The sequence below is a fragment of the Sorex fumeus genome, unplaced genomic scaffold (assembly GCF_029834395.1).
Source record: "Sorex fumeus unplaced genomic scaffold, SorFum_2.1 ptg000128l, whole genome shotgun sequence".
In the NCBI taxonomy this organism is placed as follows: Eukaryota; Metazoa; Chordata; class Mammalia; order Eulipotyphla; family Soricidae; genus Sorex; species Sorex fumeus.
Window position 1 is genome coordinate 9,567,283 of NW_026606185.1, and position 13,894 is coordinate 9,581,176.

General features: G+C 46.8%; 1 protein-coding gene across 1 annotated transcript in view; it reads left to right on the forward strand.

Moving 5' to 3' along the window:
• The window catches only part of COBL (cordon-bleu WH2 repeat protein), a 297,521-nt gene that overhangs the window by 269,251 nt on the left and 14,376 nt on the right, over window positions 1-13,894 (forward strand). Inside the window, exons 11-14 of the mRNA XM_056138339.1 lie at window positions 2,653-2,750; window positions 3,437-5,322; window positions 6,146-6,265; window positions 6,793-7,026. Of these exons, the coding sequence (XP_055994314.1) occupies window positions 2,653-2,750; window positions 3,437-5,322; window positions 6,146-6,265; window positions 6,793-7,026 (2,338 nt within the window). The remainder of the gene's footprint in view (window positions 1-2,652; window positions 2,751-3,436; window positions 5,323-6,145; window positions 6,266-6,792; window positions 7,027-13,894) is intronic.

Consider the following 13,894-nt stretch of genomic DNA (forward strand, 5'->3'; position numbering starts at 1 on the left):
GATTTCCACTTTATTCTCTCTCTACTTTTATTACATTCAATTTTTTGACAGAAGACCTACCATTATTATTTGGAACTTCCCCCCAATATTCAGACCTGCCGAAAAGGCATCATTAGATAATTCGTTTTCTATTGCTAATATTAAAGAGCATATGATGTGGTGCAGCTGCAATAGTGGCCACGCAATTTTGGATTTCTGATATTTTAGTAATTAAGTCCAGAGGGATTTCTGACAGAAGTCGCTGGGTTCCGGGATTGCTTTGTGTGCTACTGGGATAATGGCCATTTTGGTGCCGGAGGAGCCGTTTTTGGAAGACAACTCAGGGTTTAGTCAGGATGGGTAAAAATGTCAGTTCCACCACCCATCCCATGAATTCTCCAGGCCCCAAACCAAGCCGATATCACTGGGGTGCCCCAGATGGAGCAGATGCAGTCTCCCTTCCTTCTCATTACTGTTTTTGCAGTTAAAACAAGTGTGTCAGATTCTCATTACTGCAGGTTCGTGCCGCTCAGTCCAATAGGCTCTGAGAGATGGCGGTCACCATGCCATCAAGGGGAACAAGGCAGAAGGGAAAACACCCCCCCACCGGGGTGGCACGCAGCCGTAGCTTAATTCACAGTCCAGAAGCATAAGCCATAGTGAGATACTGTTACAAAACTTTACTGTTTGATATTCTGCTATACAATGATCGATCACCCGTCCCTCCACCAGTGCAAACTTTCCACCACCAATATCCCCATTATCCCCTTCATTTCCATCTCAGTCCTTACCATGCCTCTACAGCAAACAATTGCTCAGATACTCTCTCCATAGTTTTGGGCATTGTATTTTGCTTGGATATTCCCACCACGATTCAAACCTGCCTTCTAGGGGCAGACGCTAGATCATCTATTTTCCATTGCTTACTTTGTATATCAGAAAAGGTCATGTGACCATGTAAGTGGCCGTGCAGTTTGGAGGAATAGTCCTGGTGCCCACATAACCAGAGCCATGCTTGTAGAAGCTCATGGTCACCAGGATTCCACCTGGAGAAGGTGGGGAGTCTGTACCTGCTCCATCTGGGGCACCCTGGTGATATCGGCTTGGTTTGAGGCCTGGAGAATTCTTCGGTGTTGTGGTGCCCCACGGGTTTCTTCACTGCTGAATCTAGCTTAATGTTTTTGAAAATTATTTAAGCTATCGCATTCAGTGAAAGAAACAAAAATACTTAGTAAAATGTATTCTCATAATTAAAGTTCAAGGCAAAAATTAGGAAAGACTGTTTTGTGACTCCATTCCTAATTAACTGATGTGCTGCATGGTCTGGAGTGATAGCACAATGGTAGAGCATTTGCCTTGCCGATGTGGCTGACCTGAGTTTGATTTCTCCGCCCCTCTCAGAGAGCCTGGCAAGCTACTGAGAGTATCTCGCCCACATGGCAAAGCCTGGCAAGCTCCCCATGACGTATTCAATATGCCAAACACAGTAACAACAAGTCTCACAATGGAGACGTTACTGGGCCTGCTCAAGCAGATTGATGAACTGTGGTACATCAACTGTGGGGGGACTGTGGTACAGTGCTTGCAAGTCCATCTCTAGCCAACCCCCTTTGTCTGGCTTGTCAAAGAACATTAGCTGAGACAAATCTAGGAGTCACTTCCTGGTTCTCCAAAAGACAGTCACCAACTAAGACTCATTTGTTAAAAAACAAGCTTTGCTGCTTAAGTTATGATTGTGCAAAGTATATTTCATACATCATAATGTGGGATTGATTAGCAGTAATGGAAATTGGTCCTCAATTTTAATGATCAATAGAGAAAGCTCTCAGCTTTTACTACAAATAGATTACAGCATGCCAATCACAGCAAGAAACAGCCCTTTCAAAGACAGTTTTCAAATTGCTTTAGCGTATGGATGGTATTCTCCCAGTGATGCAAAGAAGGCCAAATCCAGCTGTCCTATGCAGGCAGGCTGACATCTTACTGACCCCATGTGATTGATCTTCTAATTGGTCTCTGCAAATCAGGTGTAGACCATCCTCAGAGACTTTAAAATAGTCATCAGAATTTGCGGCCTTTGCTGCCTCAGGCAGGTCCTTTGTCTCTGTCTTAGTCTCCACATAATATATATATATATATATATATATATATATATATATATATATTTTCACACCCCACATTCACACGTGAGCTTGTTCTACAGTCACATTCCACACAGATACACATCACACTTATGCACATATTCTACACTCCCACAATACACATACCACAGATAAGCACACGCTCATACCATATGCACATGCTTCACATACCATGTTCCCTACTGCACATGTGCCGCAATGCATACATGTACACACAGGACACTCATCATCATACTCTACCCATCCACATACCATAATATCACATACAAGATGCATACGGCACATGTCATACACTCCACATACTATGTGCACCACATAATTCACACACCTTATGCCTGCCATTCACTCACATATAAACATAAACTTCATACTTAATGAACCCACATATGCGTCACAGTAGCCCAAAGGACAACAGTGACCCAGTGACAGTGGAACTGCATGAATTTAAATACAATTTTTACTTTCTTGAATATTTTTAAATAGTTTCAATAAGTAAAGAAAAAAGGAAATTAAAATTCTTCCTGTCTTCTAGAAGTGAAAAAGTGACTGTAGCCTCAAATGATGATGGGGATCAGTTTTTCGTTGAACAGTTCCAGAAGACTATGGCAGATCTTGATGAGGACCTGGAAGGTGAGAAGTGGGAAAAAGCCTCCCTGCACACTGACATTAGCTGCTTAGTGGTATACTTGGGGGTCATGTATCCCTACCATGCTCTGCATCACCCAGAGGATGGTGTGCAGAAGAGACTATAATTAAGTGTGGAGCAAGCTGGATTAAAGAGCAAATGTAAATCCATATAGGGTTTCTGGAGTGACATTTTGGCAGCCTGTTCTGAGCAGTCCATGCAAATCAGTGGGCCTGTGTCCCTCTGCTCTTCCTGGCTTGCTACACCTTATAGGGCCAGTTTTCAGATAGTTGCCTCAGATTTGGTCAGCTCCCCAATCAACTAGAGCGAGGCAAACTTCAAGCCCCCAAGCCCCTCCCTATTCTATGTTGAGGTAGTGTTTTCAGGATTTCGATTTAGACATCTGTGTTTTGAGTGGAGGTGATTGACAGGAGGTTGACCCCAAGAGCCTCAGCTTAGAGACACCATGGACCCGCGTGTAGTCTACCAGTAAGTATTATAACTTAGAGTTAAATGTGCCCTGGTTGTGTATAAATTACAGACTGAAATAGTACTCTAAATTATATATAAATTTCAGAAAATAACTTTCCATTACCCAGGGAAATCAAAGTCAGGGCACAATTAGATTGTGTTGAGCAGAGACCTTTTACAAGAGTTGCCAACCTGTTACCTGTGTTTGCACCTTTTGCAGAAAAATTGCAAGAGTGTTATGAAACAGACAGCAGTTCTCTGACCAACTCTATAAACGAGGTACCTAGCTACAGTGCCCAAGAGGGCAGAATGCCCAACAGTGACGCAGATGCCATCCCAGTCACGTTCATCGGGGAAGTTCTCGATGACCCTGTGGAATCAGGGGTGCTCTCCAATAGCAACAACAATGCTGGTTCCTCTGACACAGGTAGCACGTCCAGGAGAGCTCCCCAGTCTCCAGACCGGACAGAGCAAAATCAGCAACTGCAAGCTGGTAGGAAGAAGGCAGAAGTGAAGGACTCAACTGCTTCTGCCCACCACTTGGGAAAGGAGATCAGGCTGCCCTTATCCAGCACCTGTAAAGATGTGAAGCCATCTAAAGTGGAGCACAAGGCGACTGCAGCATCTGTGCTCCACACACACAGCCTGAAGACAAAGGAGCAAGACCGAGAATCAGACAATGGGAAGCAGCAGGGCCTGGAGAGGGGGACTTCACGTTCTTCTGTACAGGAAAAGGATGGTGGCAATGAGAACAGAGCCTCAGCGCCACCAGCATGGTATCAACAGAACCAAAGCCCAGGGAGATGTTATGGGCTTAAATGTGGTCTCACAACTTATAAAATTGTCCCTCCAAAGTCAGATATGAAGTGCTATGATAGAGGAGTATCCCTTACCACAGGCGCCATCAAGATTGATGAATTGGGAAACCTGGTGAGTCCCCATGCCAATAGGGGCAGAGCCATGGCCACAAAATCTCCAACTCTGGAAGAAGAACTGCAGCCCATTGGGAAAGTCAAAGAATTCTGGAGGTCGAACTCTGTGGAAAAGCACTCGGGTAGGTGCACAGAGAGCTGGGCCAAGAGAAGCCCAGTGACCACCCCAAACATGGCAGAGAGCAACCCCAGAGCAGACCCCATCTCTCCTGACCCCAGAGTGAAGGTGCCTGAGCAGCATCAGCCTGGCCAGCAGGAAAATGGGAAACCCATGAAGGATAATGGAAGCCAGCCACCTGTGAGAGCCTCTGGCCATGGGAGAGCCCCAGCAGCTAATGTCACTGAATTCCCCTTCCCCAAGCCTCAGAGAAGAACATCCAGTCAGTATGTAGCCTCTGCTATTGCCAAGCGAATAGGACCATCCAAAGCCCCCACTCAGGTGGTAAGGAAGCATGATGATGTCCAGAAGACCCATGAAGAAGGAGTGCCTGAGCTTATGGGGCAGCCCCCCAAATTCAATAACAGTCCAACCCCCAGAGCACGGCCAGAGACACTCGTGCATGCACATAAAGATGATGCAAGATCCCCCCACAACCACCTCCCCAGCACCAATGGGGAAGAGCTGATGTTTGGAATGCATCACAGAGAGCAACCTAAGAATTCACTTGGAAAGCTGTCTACTCAAGACAATCCGTCCGGTACCCAGAGAAGAGCCTTTGTCCAGCCAGGCACCTATTTCCAGAATGACAATGTTTCTGTGGGACAGAGCAGTGGAAAGCCCCATGCAAGTCCCCATCAGGTTTCCTCAGAGTCTGATCTCAAGCACTTGCCAGGTAGTCAGAATCCCCCGCCGCCTCCCTCAGAGGACCAGACTCTTGGCAGGGTCCTAATGAACAAATCCAGGCAGGTCCCAGTCTCCAGTGAGCCTCCTTGGTCTCCAGCCGCATCTAACATCAATGGCCTCGCCAGGCAGGAGACCCTCCAACAGGAGAAAAAAACTAACATGTCATGCATAGATGTACAAGAAACTGATGACACTTTGACATCAGACATCTTTGGGCCAAAGAAAAAATTCAAACCTGTTGTCCAGAGGCCAGTCCCCAAAGATACTTCACTGCACAGCGCCCTGATGGAAGCCATCCACTCAGGAGGAGGGAAAGACAGGCTTCGCAAGGTGAACCCCTATTGCCGAGCTTCCCCTCCTCCTCCTCCTCCTCCTCCTCCTCCTCCTCCTCCTCCTCCTCCTCCTCCCTCTCCTCCCTCTCCTCCTCCTCCCTCTCCTCCTCCTCCTCCCTCTCCTCCTCCTCCTCCTCCTCCTCCTCCTCCTTCCTCTCCTCCTCCTCCTCCTCCTCCCTCTCCTCCTCCTCCTCCTACTTCCGTGGGTTGAGGGGTGGCAGAGACCGAGATTCTAGGATAGCATTTCACATCTCTGCAGGTTTCATTAGAACACAGGCCCTGTCTCACTACCTTTGGGGTATTTGAGTCGCACCACTAAAGAACAGCCACTGATGTTTCAGTGCTTGTCATGCTGACCTGGGGAAAGAGGTCACCACAGAGAGTCCACCGAGACTTGGGAAGTGGTGAGCACAACAGCTTCTGGACACTCAGCATACGGCTAACGGAGTCTCTCCTAACCGCTCGCGCCAGGGCAGGACTGGAAGCACTTGGTTACTCTTGCAAATGAGCAACAGGCACACTGAGGTCAAGAGAGTGTGGCTGAGGGTCATCCACCAGGTTTCTCACCCATTTCTGACTCCAGAAAGGGAGACAGAGAAACAGGAGTCTTAGGAGGCCAGCGTCTGCCAGAGAGAGACCATTATCAGTGTTACTCTGTACACATGAGGCTTGATTTCATAAATTATGGCCTTAACAGAAGCTTTAGTCTTCCCTAAAATATGGCCATATAGTTGAACTGATAAGTTCCAGGATTGTTTGTGTACTACCTGATGGTATCTCTCCATCTTCTGAATAACATGTCTGGGCACTTAATATTTTAGACCGCAGAGCACACCTCAGAGGGAAAGCCAAAGAAACCATCGTACACGGAGTCGGAGAGTGAGCATTCAGCGCTGATGGCAGCCATCCGAGGCCACGGGGGCACCTGCAGCCTGCGTAAGGTAAGAGGTTGGGCGGGTGAGCACCCCCACTCCCCTATCCCCTGAGCCAGTGCTGCAAATTCAGGCAACTCCCCACCTTGAAGTGGATGATAAGCCTACGTAGGAGCTGTCCAGAGAGAAATGAGCACCCCAGCTACTCTGCCCCCTGCTGGTGCACCTAGCATGGAGCGTGGGCCGGGCCCAGGCAACCTCCCATGCTTCAAAGCTCGGAGGAAGAAGTGAGCGCTCTGCCCGCCCTCTGGAATGCTTGCGCCTCTCAGGAGCCAGTGTGACTCAGACCATGGCAGCACTCTGACTCCTACTTCCACACGCCAAGCCGAGAGAAGAGACTGTGCTCCCCCTGGGGCGTGGCACACACCCCATATAGCCTGTATCGGAATGGCACACACTCTCGGGGCCTGCGCTCATGCCAAGTCGAGGGGTGTCATCAACTTCAGTCAAGCAAACCACTCCATGGTCTCCCTAAAGTGGAGACTGTCTGGGTACCAAGTTCTGGGGGTACATAGTCACTTCATTGTCTCTGCCAGGTGTCGTCTACTGCCTCTGAGGAGCTCCAGAGCTTCCGTGATGCCTCCCTGTCCACAGCAGGGGCAGAATCTCCTAGACGGGAAGACCTTGGTGTCCACCACCAACTCCCTCCACGACCTCCACTCCTTCCAGCCCCCCAGGCACCCTTAGGCCCCCTCAACAACACCGCAGATGCCAGGCAGGCCTTGCTGGATGCCATCCGCTCAGGCACGGGAGCTGCAAGACTGAGAAAGGTGATGATGGGACAATGTGTAGGTCTGGGTGTGGGAACACAGGAAGACTGAGGGCGAGGGTGGCTGAGCAGTGTGCTGTGTCCTAGTGACCCTAGGAAGCTGCCCTTCCATCTGGGTCAGATATCAGCATATCCTCTGCCCCAACATATACCCCTACAAGCTCCTAAAGACACAGGGAAGGACTCCCCACACCCCAGCCGCTAGGCTCCCCCCTTGCCCACATGCTGATGCCGGGCCCGACTGGACAGAGTCTGAGCCTGAGGTTGGTCCTAAAGGTTGGTCCTAAAGGTAGTGTCATACCCAGAGACATGGAACTATCAGCGTGCTTTTTCTCTATGCTTCTCTATACATTTGCCACAAAGTGTTTACAAATGATTGCTTTGGCTGGTCCTTGGGCAGAGCACTTACTTTCTAGGCCTCTACTTTCTGCTTCCATCCATTTTTCTACTGTGTGCTGAAACCCTTCCTGGCCTGTGAAGATGGTATATTTTTGGTTCCAGCTGGAGTCCCTCATGACAAGGACACGGACTGTGTGACTCATAGGATATCGCCCAAGTGCCAGGGACCCTAGCAGACACAGAGCTACTCCTTTCCTGCCTCTCTCTCATGGGCTGGGGCATCATGCTAGTAATAATTAGGCTACTGATAGGTATTATTTTCTGAGAGATAGTTCTCTGATCCTGAACTTAGCTTTCACACGTACCTGAGGAAGTCAGGATTAAGGGCTGGAGAGTGAGTGCAGGGTAAGGTGCCTGCTTTGCATGCAGCTGACCCAGATTCAGTTCCTGCCACCCAATGTGGTCCCTCAAGCCCCATGAGGAGTGATTCCTAGCACAGAGCCAAGAGTAAGCCCTGAGCAGTGCCAAGTGTGGCCCATAAACAAGCCAGAAGGAAAGGCAGTGTTAAAATGATCCTAACTTTAGGAACCAAGTGAAAGACTTAGAATCCCTCATCTTTGTGGACGTGCCAGCATAGTGTAGACACCGCCAGGTAGGCTCTGAGCACCCAGAAGGGAGCAGCTCCCTCAGAGCATCAGGTGAGGCACAGGGCCAGACCACCATCTCTGCTACTCCATCTGGAGCTGTGCACCGGGAGCAGAGACCTGGGGACTCAGAACTAGCTCCGTTCCCCAGGTGATGGCCAGGTCTCGGGGCAGTCAGTGACCAAGGTCACAAAGCTGCTTGCTTCCTGGGATGCCACAGACATCTTCATGGGTCACATTCTGTGCTTGGGACAGAGCTGCTGAAAAGGACAATTTGTCAGGTTTTCTTTTCTTCCCTTCATTTGTGTCAACTGTATGTATTGATTAACCTACATGCTTATATGTATCATTTATGTGGCAGGAGGCCCCCAAGCATTGCTCAGGGCTTTCAGGTTACTCCTGGGGGTTCCTGGTCTGACAGTGAGAGATGGGTGACGTGATAATCAAACCCAGCAGTGTTGGGCGCTGCAGTGATCACCCCACACAAACCAGTTGGTGCTTGTATTTCTTAAAATAAGGGGGAAATGACTAAATTGAGAAGAATAACTAGATAAGGTCATAAAGGTCAGATAGCGTGACCAGCTGACTGCCTGTGAGCTTGTCTCTGGAAGGGTCCCCAACTCAGTGTCTTCTATTGGCCCTGAGGGCTTGGCTGCTCCCCAGTATGCTGCTCAGTTTCTAAAGCAATATTCTAACTGCTGTCTACATCTTGGGTCATATAGGATTCAAAGCTTTGAATCTACAGATATGTAGTCATCAAGTATTTACCAACAGATTTTACATCAAAATATGAGAAAACTAGCTATCATTTGAGCTTTCGGTCCATTTTTAATAACTGTAAATGGAATTTTAAAAGGCTAATTGTAGGGGCTGGAGTGATAGCACAGTGGGTAGGGCATTTGCCTTGCACGTGGCGACCCGAGTTTGATTCCCAGCATCCCATATGGTCCCCTGAGCACTGCCAGGAGTAATTCCTGAGTGCAAAGCCAGGAGTAACCCCTGTGCATTGCTGGGTTTGACCCAAAAAGCAAAAATAAAATAAAATGAAAATAAATAAATAAATAAATAAAAGGCCAGTTGTAGACCACACTCTGTATTCTCTTTTTTAAATACTTTTTTTTACATGAAAGATGTCTTAAATATCAAGGCACCATGATTTACCTTGCTCTCCACAAGGTAAATCAAGGCACCATCATTTACCTTGAGTTTCAGGCATCCCGTGCTCCAACACCATCCCACTAGTGTCAGCTCCTCCTCACCAGTTTCCCCTGGGGCCCTCTCACCAGCCTATATGCCTCCTTGACAGGCACATTTTTCCATGTTATTATATTATTGATCACTACCTATTTATCCAGGGCATATACATTTCATTTTTTTTTCTTTTTAATTACTGAAAACTGTGAGATACAAAGTTACAAAGCTATTCGTGATTGGGTTTCAGTCATACAATCATACAGTGTTCCAATACCCATTATTCCATCAGTGTACATTTCCCACCATGAATGATGAATGTCCCAGTTTTCAGATACTTTTTCCTTCTCTCTCTCTCTCTCTCTCTCTCTCCTCTCTCTCTCTCTCTCTCTTCCCCTATCCTCCCATCCTTCATTTTCCTTTTAGGCACTATGGTTTGCAATACTGTGACTGAAAGAGTAGCATGCACATCATTTACTTCCTTTTATCTCTCAACTTTTGTCCAAAGTGATCATTTCCAGTGATCATTGGCAGGCATAGTGGTCCCTTCTCTGACCTAACTACACTTGTCTACAACTTGTGGTAAGCTTTCTACCATGGATCAGCCTTCCTGGCCCTCATTTCTAACTGTATTTTGGTATTATTCTCATACTACTCTAACAGTCTGCAAATCAGTGTGAACAGTCTATGTTTGTCTGTCTTCCACTGACTCATTTCACTTAGCATGAAACTTTCCTTGTACAACTTTGTATAAGCAAATTTCATGACTTAACTTTTCCTAATGTCTGCACAGTATTCCATTCTGTAGATGTGCCATAGTTTCTTCCTCCAGTCACTTGTTCTCAGATACTTGGGTTGTTTCCACATTCTGGCTATTGTCAATAGTGCTGCAAAGAACATAGGAGTACAGATGGTTTTCCTGCTGTGTGTTTGGACCCTGGGATATGTTTCCAGGAGCAGCAGTATTACTGTATCTAATGGAAGCTCAATTTCTTTTTGAGGAATAACCATATTGTTTTCCTAAAAGGCGGGAGCAGTCATCATTCCCACCAACAAAGAATGAGAGTCCATTTCTACCCACATATGTACAAATACTGATTGTTCTTGTACTTTTTGATGTGTGCCAGTCTCTGTGGTATGAGATGAAATTTCATTGTTGCATTGAATAGCATTTCCCTGATGATGAGTGATGTAGAGCATTTTTCTTTTTTTTTCTTTTTTTTATTGGATTACTGTGAGATACAGTTACAAACTTTCATGATTACATTTTAGTCATACAATGATTAAGCACCCATCCCTCCAGCAATGCACGTTTTCCACCACCATTGTTCCCAGAGTCCCTCCCACTACCACCACCCCATACTACCCCCTGCCTCTGTGGCAGGTACATTTTTTCTTGCTCTCTCTAATTTGGGGTGCTATGATTTGCAATACAGATACTAAGTCTTAGTCTACTTTCAGTTCACATCTCCCATCCTGAGTGATCCCTCCAACCTTCCTTTACTTAGTGGTCCCTTCTCCATCCCAACTGCCTACTCCCCCAGCTCATGAGGTAGGCTTCCAACCATGGAACAAAATTCCTGGCCCTGTCTCTACTGTCCTTGGGTGTCAGTCTCATATTATGATATTTTATATTCCACAAATGAGTGCAGTCCTTCTATGTCTATCCCTCTCTTTCTGATTCATTTTATTTAGCATGATACTCTCCACGTCCATTCACTTCAATGCAAATTTCAGGATTTCATCTCTTCTAACAGCTGCATAGCGTTCCATTGTGTAAATGTACCAAAGTTTCTTTAACCAGTCATCTGTTCTCAGGCACTCAGATTTTTTCCAGATTCTGGCTATTGTGAACAATGCTGCATAAACATACAAGTGCAGATGTCATTTCTACTATGGTTTTCTGTATCTCCAGGATATATTCCCACTTGTGATATTGCTGGGTCAGATGGGAGCTCAATTTCTAGTTTTTGGAGAAATGTCCATATTGTTTTCCAAAAAGGCTGGATTAGTCGGCATTCCCACCAACCGTGAATAAGAGTTCCTTTCTCCCAGCATCCTCACCAGCACTGGTTGTTCTTGTTCTTTTTGATGTGTCCCAGTTTCTGTGGTGTAAGATGTTATCTCATTGTTGCTTTGATTTGCATCTCCCTGATGATTAGGAATGTAGAACACTTTTCATGTGCCTTTTGGCCATTTGTATTTATTCTCTGAGGAATTTGATGTTTGTCTTTTCTTCCCATTATTTGTAAAGGCTTCCAGTGTCTTTTATATATCCAGTGTCCCTTGTATATATCCAGTGTCTATATCCAGTGTCCCTTGTAAAGGCTTCCAGTGTCTCCTATATATCTAATATTTGTCACATCCATCTCTTCCTACTCCCCACTTTAGTTTCTTTCCTTTCCTGTCAATCTCATTTCTATGATCTAGGTCAAGGACAATCTGAGCATTCCCCTCTTTTATACCTATTCATTTCCGCCATCTTAATGTCTGGTTTAGGAAACTTTGTGCAATAGAGATTGCACACTCAGCCTTAGAGCAGCTATGAGGAGTCCTGACTCAGAGATTTGTTGGTGCCAACAGAGCCTGACCCAACACAAAAAATTCAAACTTGAATTTTTTATCTCTCTCAGAGTACAGACCACTGCCATCCAGATTAGAGAGAAAGAGAGAGAGAGAGAGAGAGAGAGAGAGAGAGAGAGAGAGAGAGAGAGAAAAGTATGAAAGAAAGAAAGAAAGAAAGAAAGAAAGAAAGAAAGAAAGAAAGAACAGAAGAAAGAAAGAACAGAAGAAAGAAAGAACAGAAGAAGAGGGGGGACAAGTAAGCATCATGTCTTTGCATTGTCTGAGAGGACAAAGGAAGCTGCGCTTAAGAAAATGGAGAGAAGTTGGCAGCTGTAGGAAGGAGAGGTCCCTGCATAGCAGAGCCAGTTGTGGCCATGAACAGGGCTGGGACTGTGTGTCAGGAAGACAGTGAGTCCTTCACAAACCTGCAACAAAGGGCCTCTGGGTGTCATTTTAGCTGGTGTCAGTTTAATTTTTATCATCTCAACCTTTGTTCAGCTTCATATGGCATTCAGAAGTCCATATTTGACTGTTGAGTGTGTCTATGTGATTTGCCTTTGCTGTCTTGAATGGCACAGATGGTAAATACCCACCTGGCCTGTCCCCAGGTAGCAGGCCGTGCTGGGGAGTTTAGGTGGCATACTTATTCCATGCTCTGCGTCCTGGCACCCAGGGTGAGTATGGTGTGGAGAGCCTGGTCTCTTGCTCTTCATCACTCTAACCTTGGCATATTCTGAGGAGGCCGGAGGGCTCATTCACAGGGCAGTAGCCAGTGAGCCTGGCATGTTCCTTCTACCTTCGCAGTGCACATGGTATCACTTAGAGCACTGCAGTCCCGATTCACAGGAGGCCAAGGCTGGATGTCCACCTGCCTTAGCATCTGTATTCAGTCTCTTAGGGATATCTGAGTGTGGCTATCCAGGAGACAGCCCCTGGCACCGCTCCTCACTGCATACATGTAGAGCCCGGGGCCTCTCACTTCACTGAGCCCCACATCCTCCTCTGGGTTTTCTGGTTAAATTGCATGAATCTGTTCTTGTGTATGTGTGTGTGTGTGTGTGTGTGTGTGTGTGTGTGTGTGTGTGTTGTTTTAGTTTTTGTTTTTTTTCATCTGATTGGATGTTGTGTTTGGTTTTACTTGGGGGCTTACCTGGCAGTGTGAAGGCTACTCCCAGCTCAGGGCTCAGGGATCATTACCAGCCATGCGTAGGGGACTATTTGGTTCCAGGCATGGAACCTGAACCTCCTGTAGGCAAAGATGTGGTCTAGCCTTTTGATCCATCTTCTCAACCTCTGTTTACTTTAAAGGCACGATTTCCAAGGTCCAGGAATGTCCACTGAATACCCTCTTAATACATGTTTATATTAAAGACATTCCCACGTTCAGCACGCCTTCTGCATCACTTCCTGAGAATCCACCAGGTCCAGGCCTATAATAGATGCTCAGCACAGATGAAGGAAATGGTGTCTGTGCCTCTCAGGGCTCTTGATCAGGAATGGGATGGTGTTTATCTCAGGAAATTTTTACAAGGAGGAGATGACAAAAATGTGTGAAGCCTTTTCCTGATGTAGGATACCTCAGTGTCAACTCAAAGGCTACCTGCTCCACTCCACAGGTGGATAGGGAGGCACACATGTCTAACTCATGTGGAAGTGGACTCCAGTCAGCCAGCATGCCAGGTGCCTGGGCATTGTCTGAGCCGCACAGCTCCCATCTCTGTGGGACTCTCCCAGATGTGGCGTCCCAAGGCAGGAGTCTATGTGGCACTGACCACACAGGAGCAATGACACTTGAACATGACAGGAAAAATGACATCTGCCACTATCCCCATAGTCCTATCCTGCACAGAATTAAAGCGGCACCAGCCTTCTTCTAACTCTGGAATTGCGGGTTAGAGAAATACCAGTTTCTGTGACTGGGGAGTAGGAAGGAAAACGCATCACTTCTGGGTCTGGGCTACTTATTGTACAGACCTTGTGTGTGTGTGACTAAACTGGAATTTCTCAGATATTTCTGCTTTTGCTGACTATTGGTCTCTGACCACACTTCCCTTTACAAACATGTCAGCGGACCACAGGGAATATCTCATGAGAGGCCCCCTCTCCAGGGGCATCCCGTGAACCACCAGT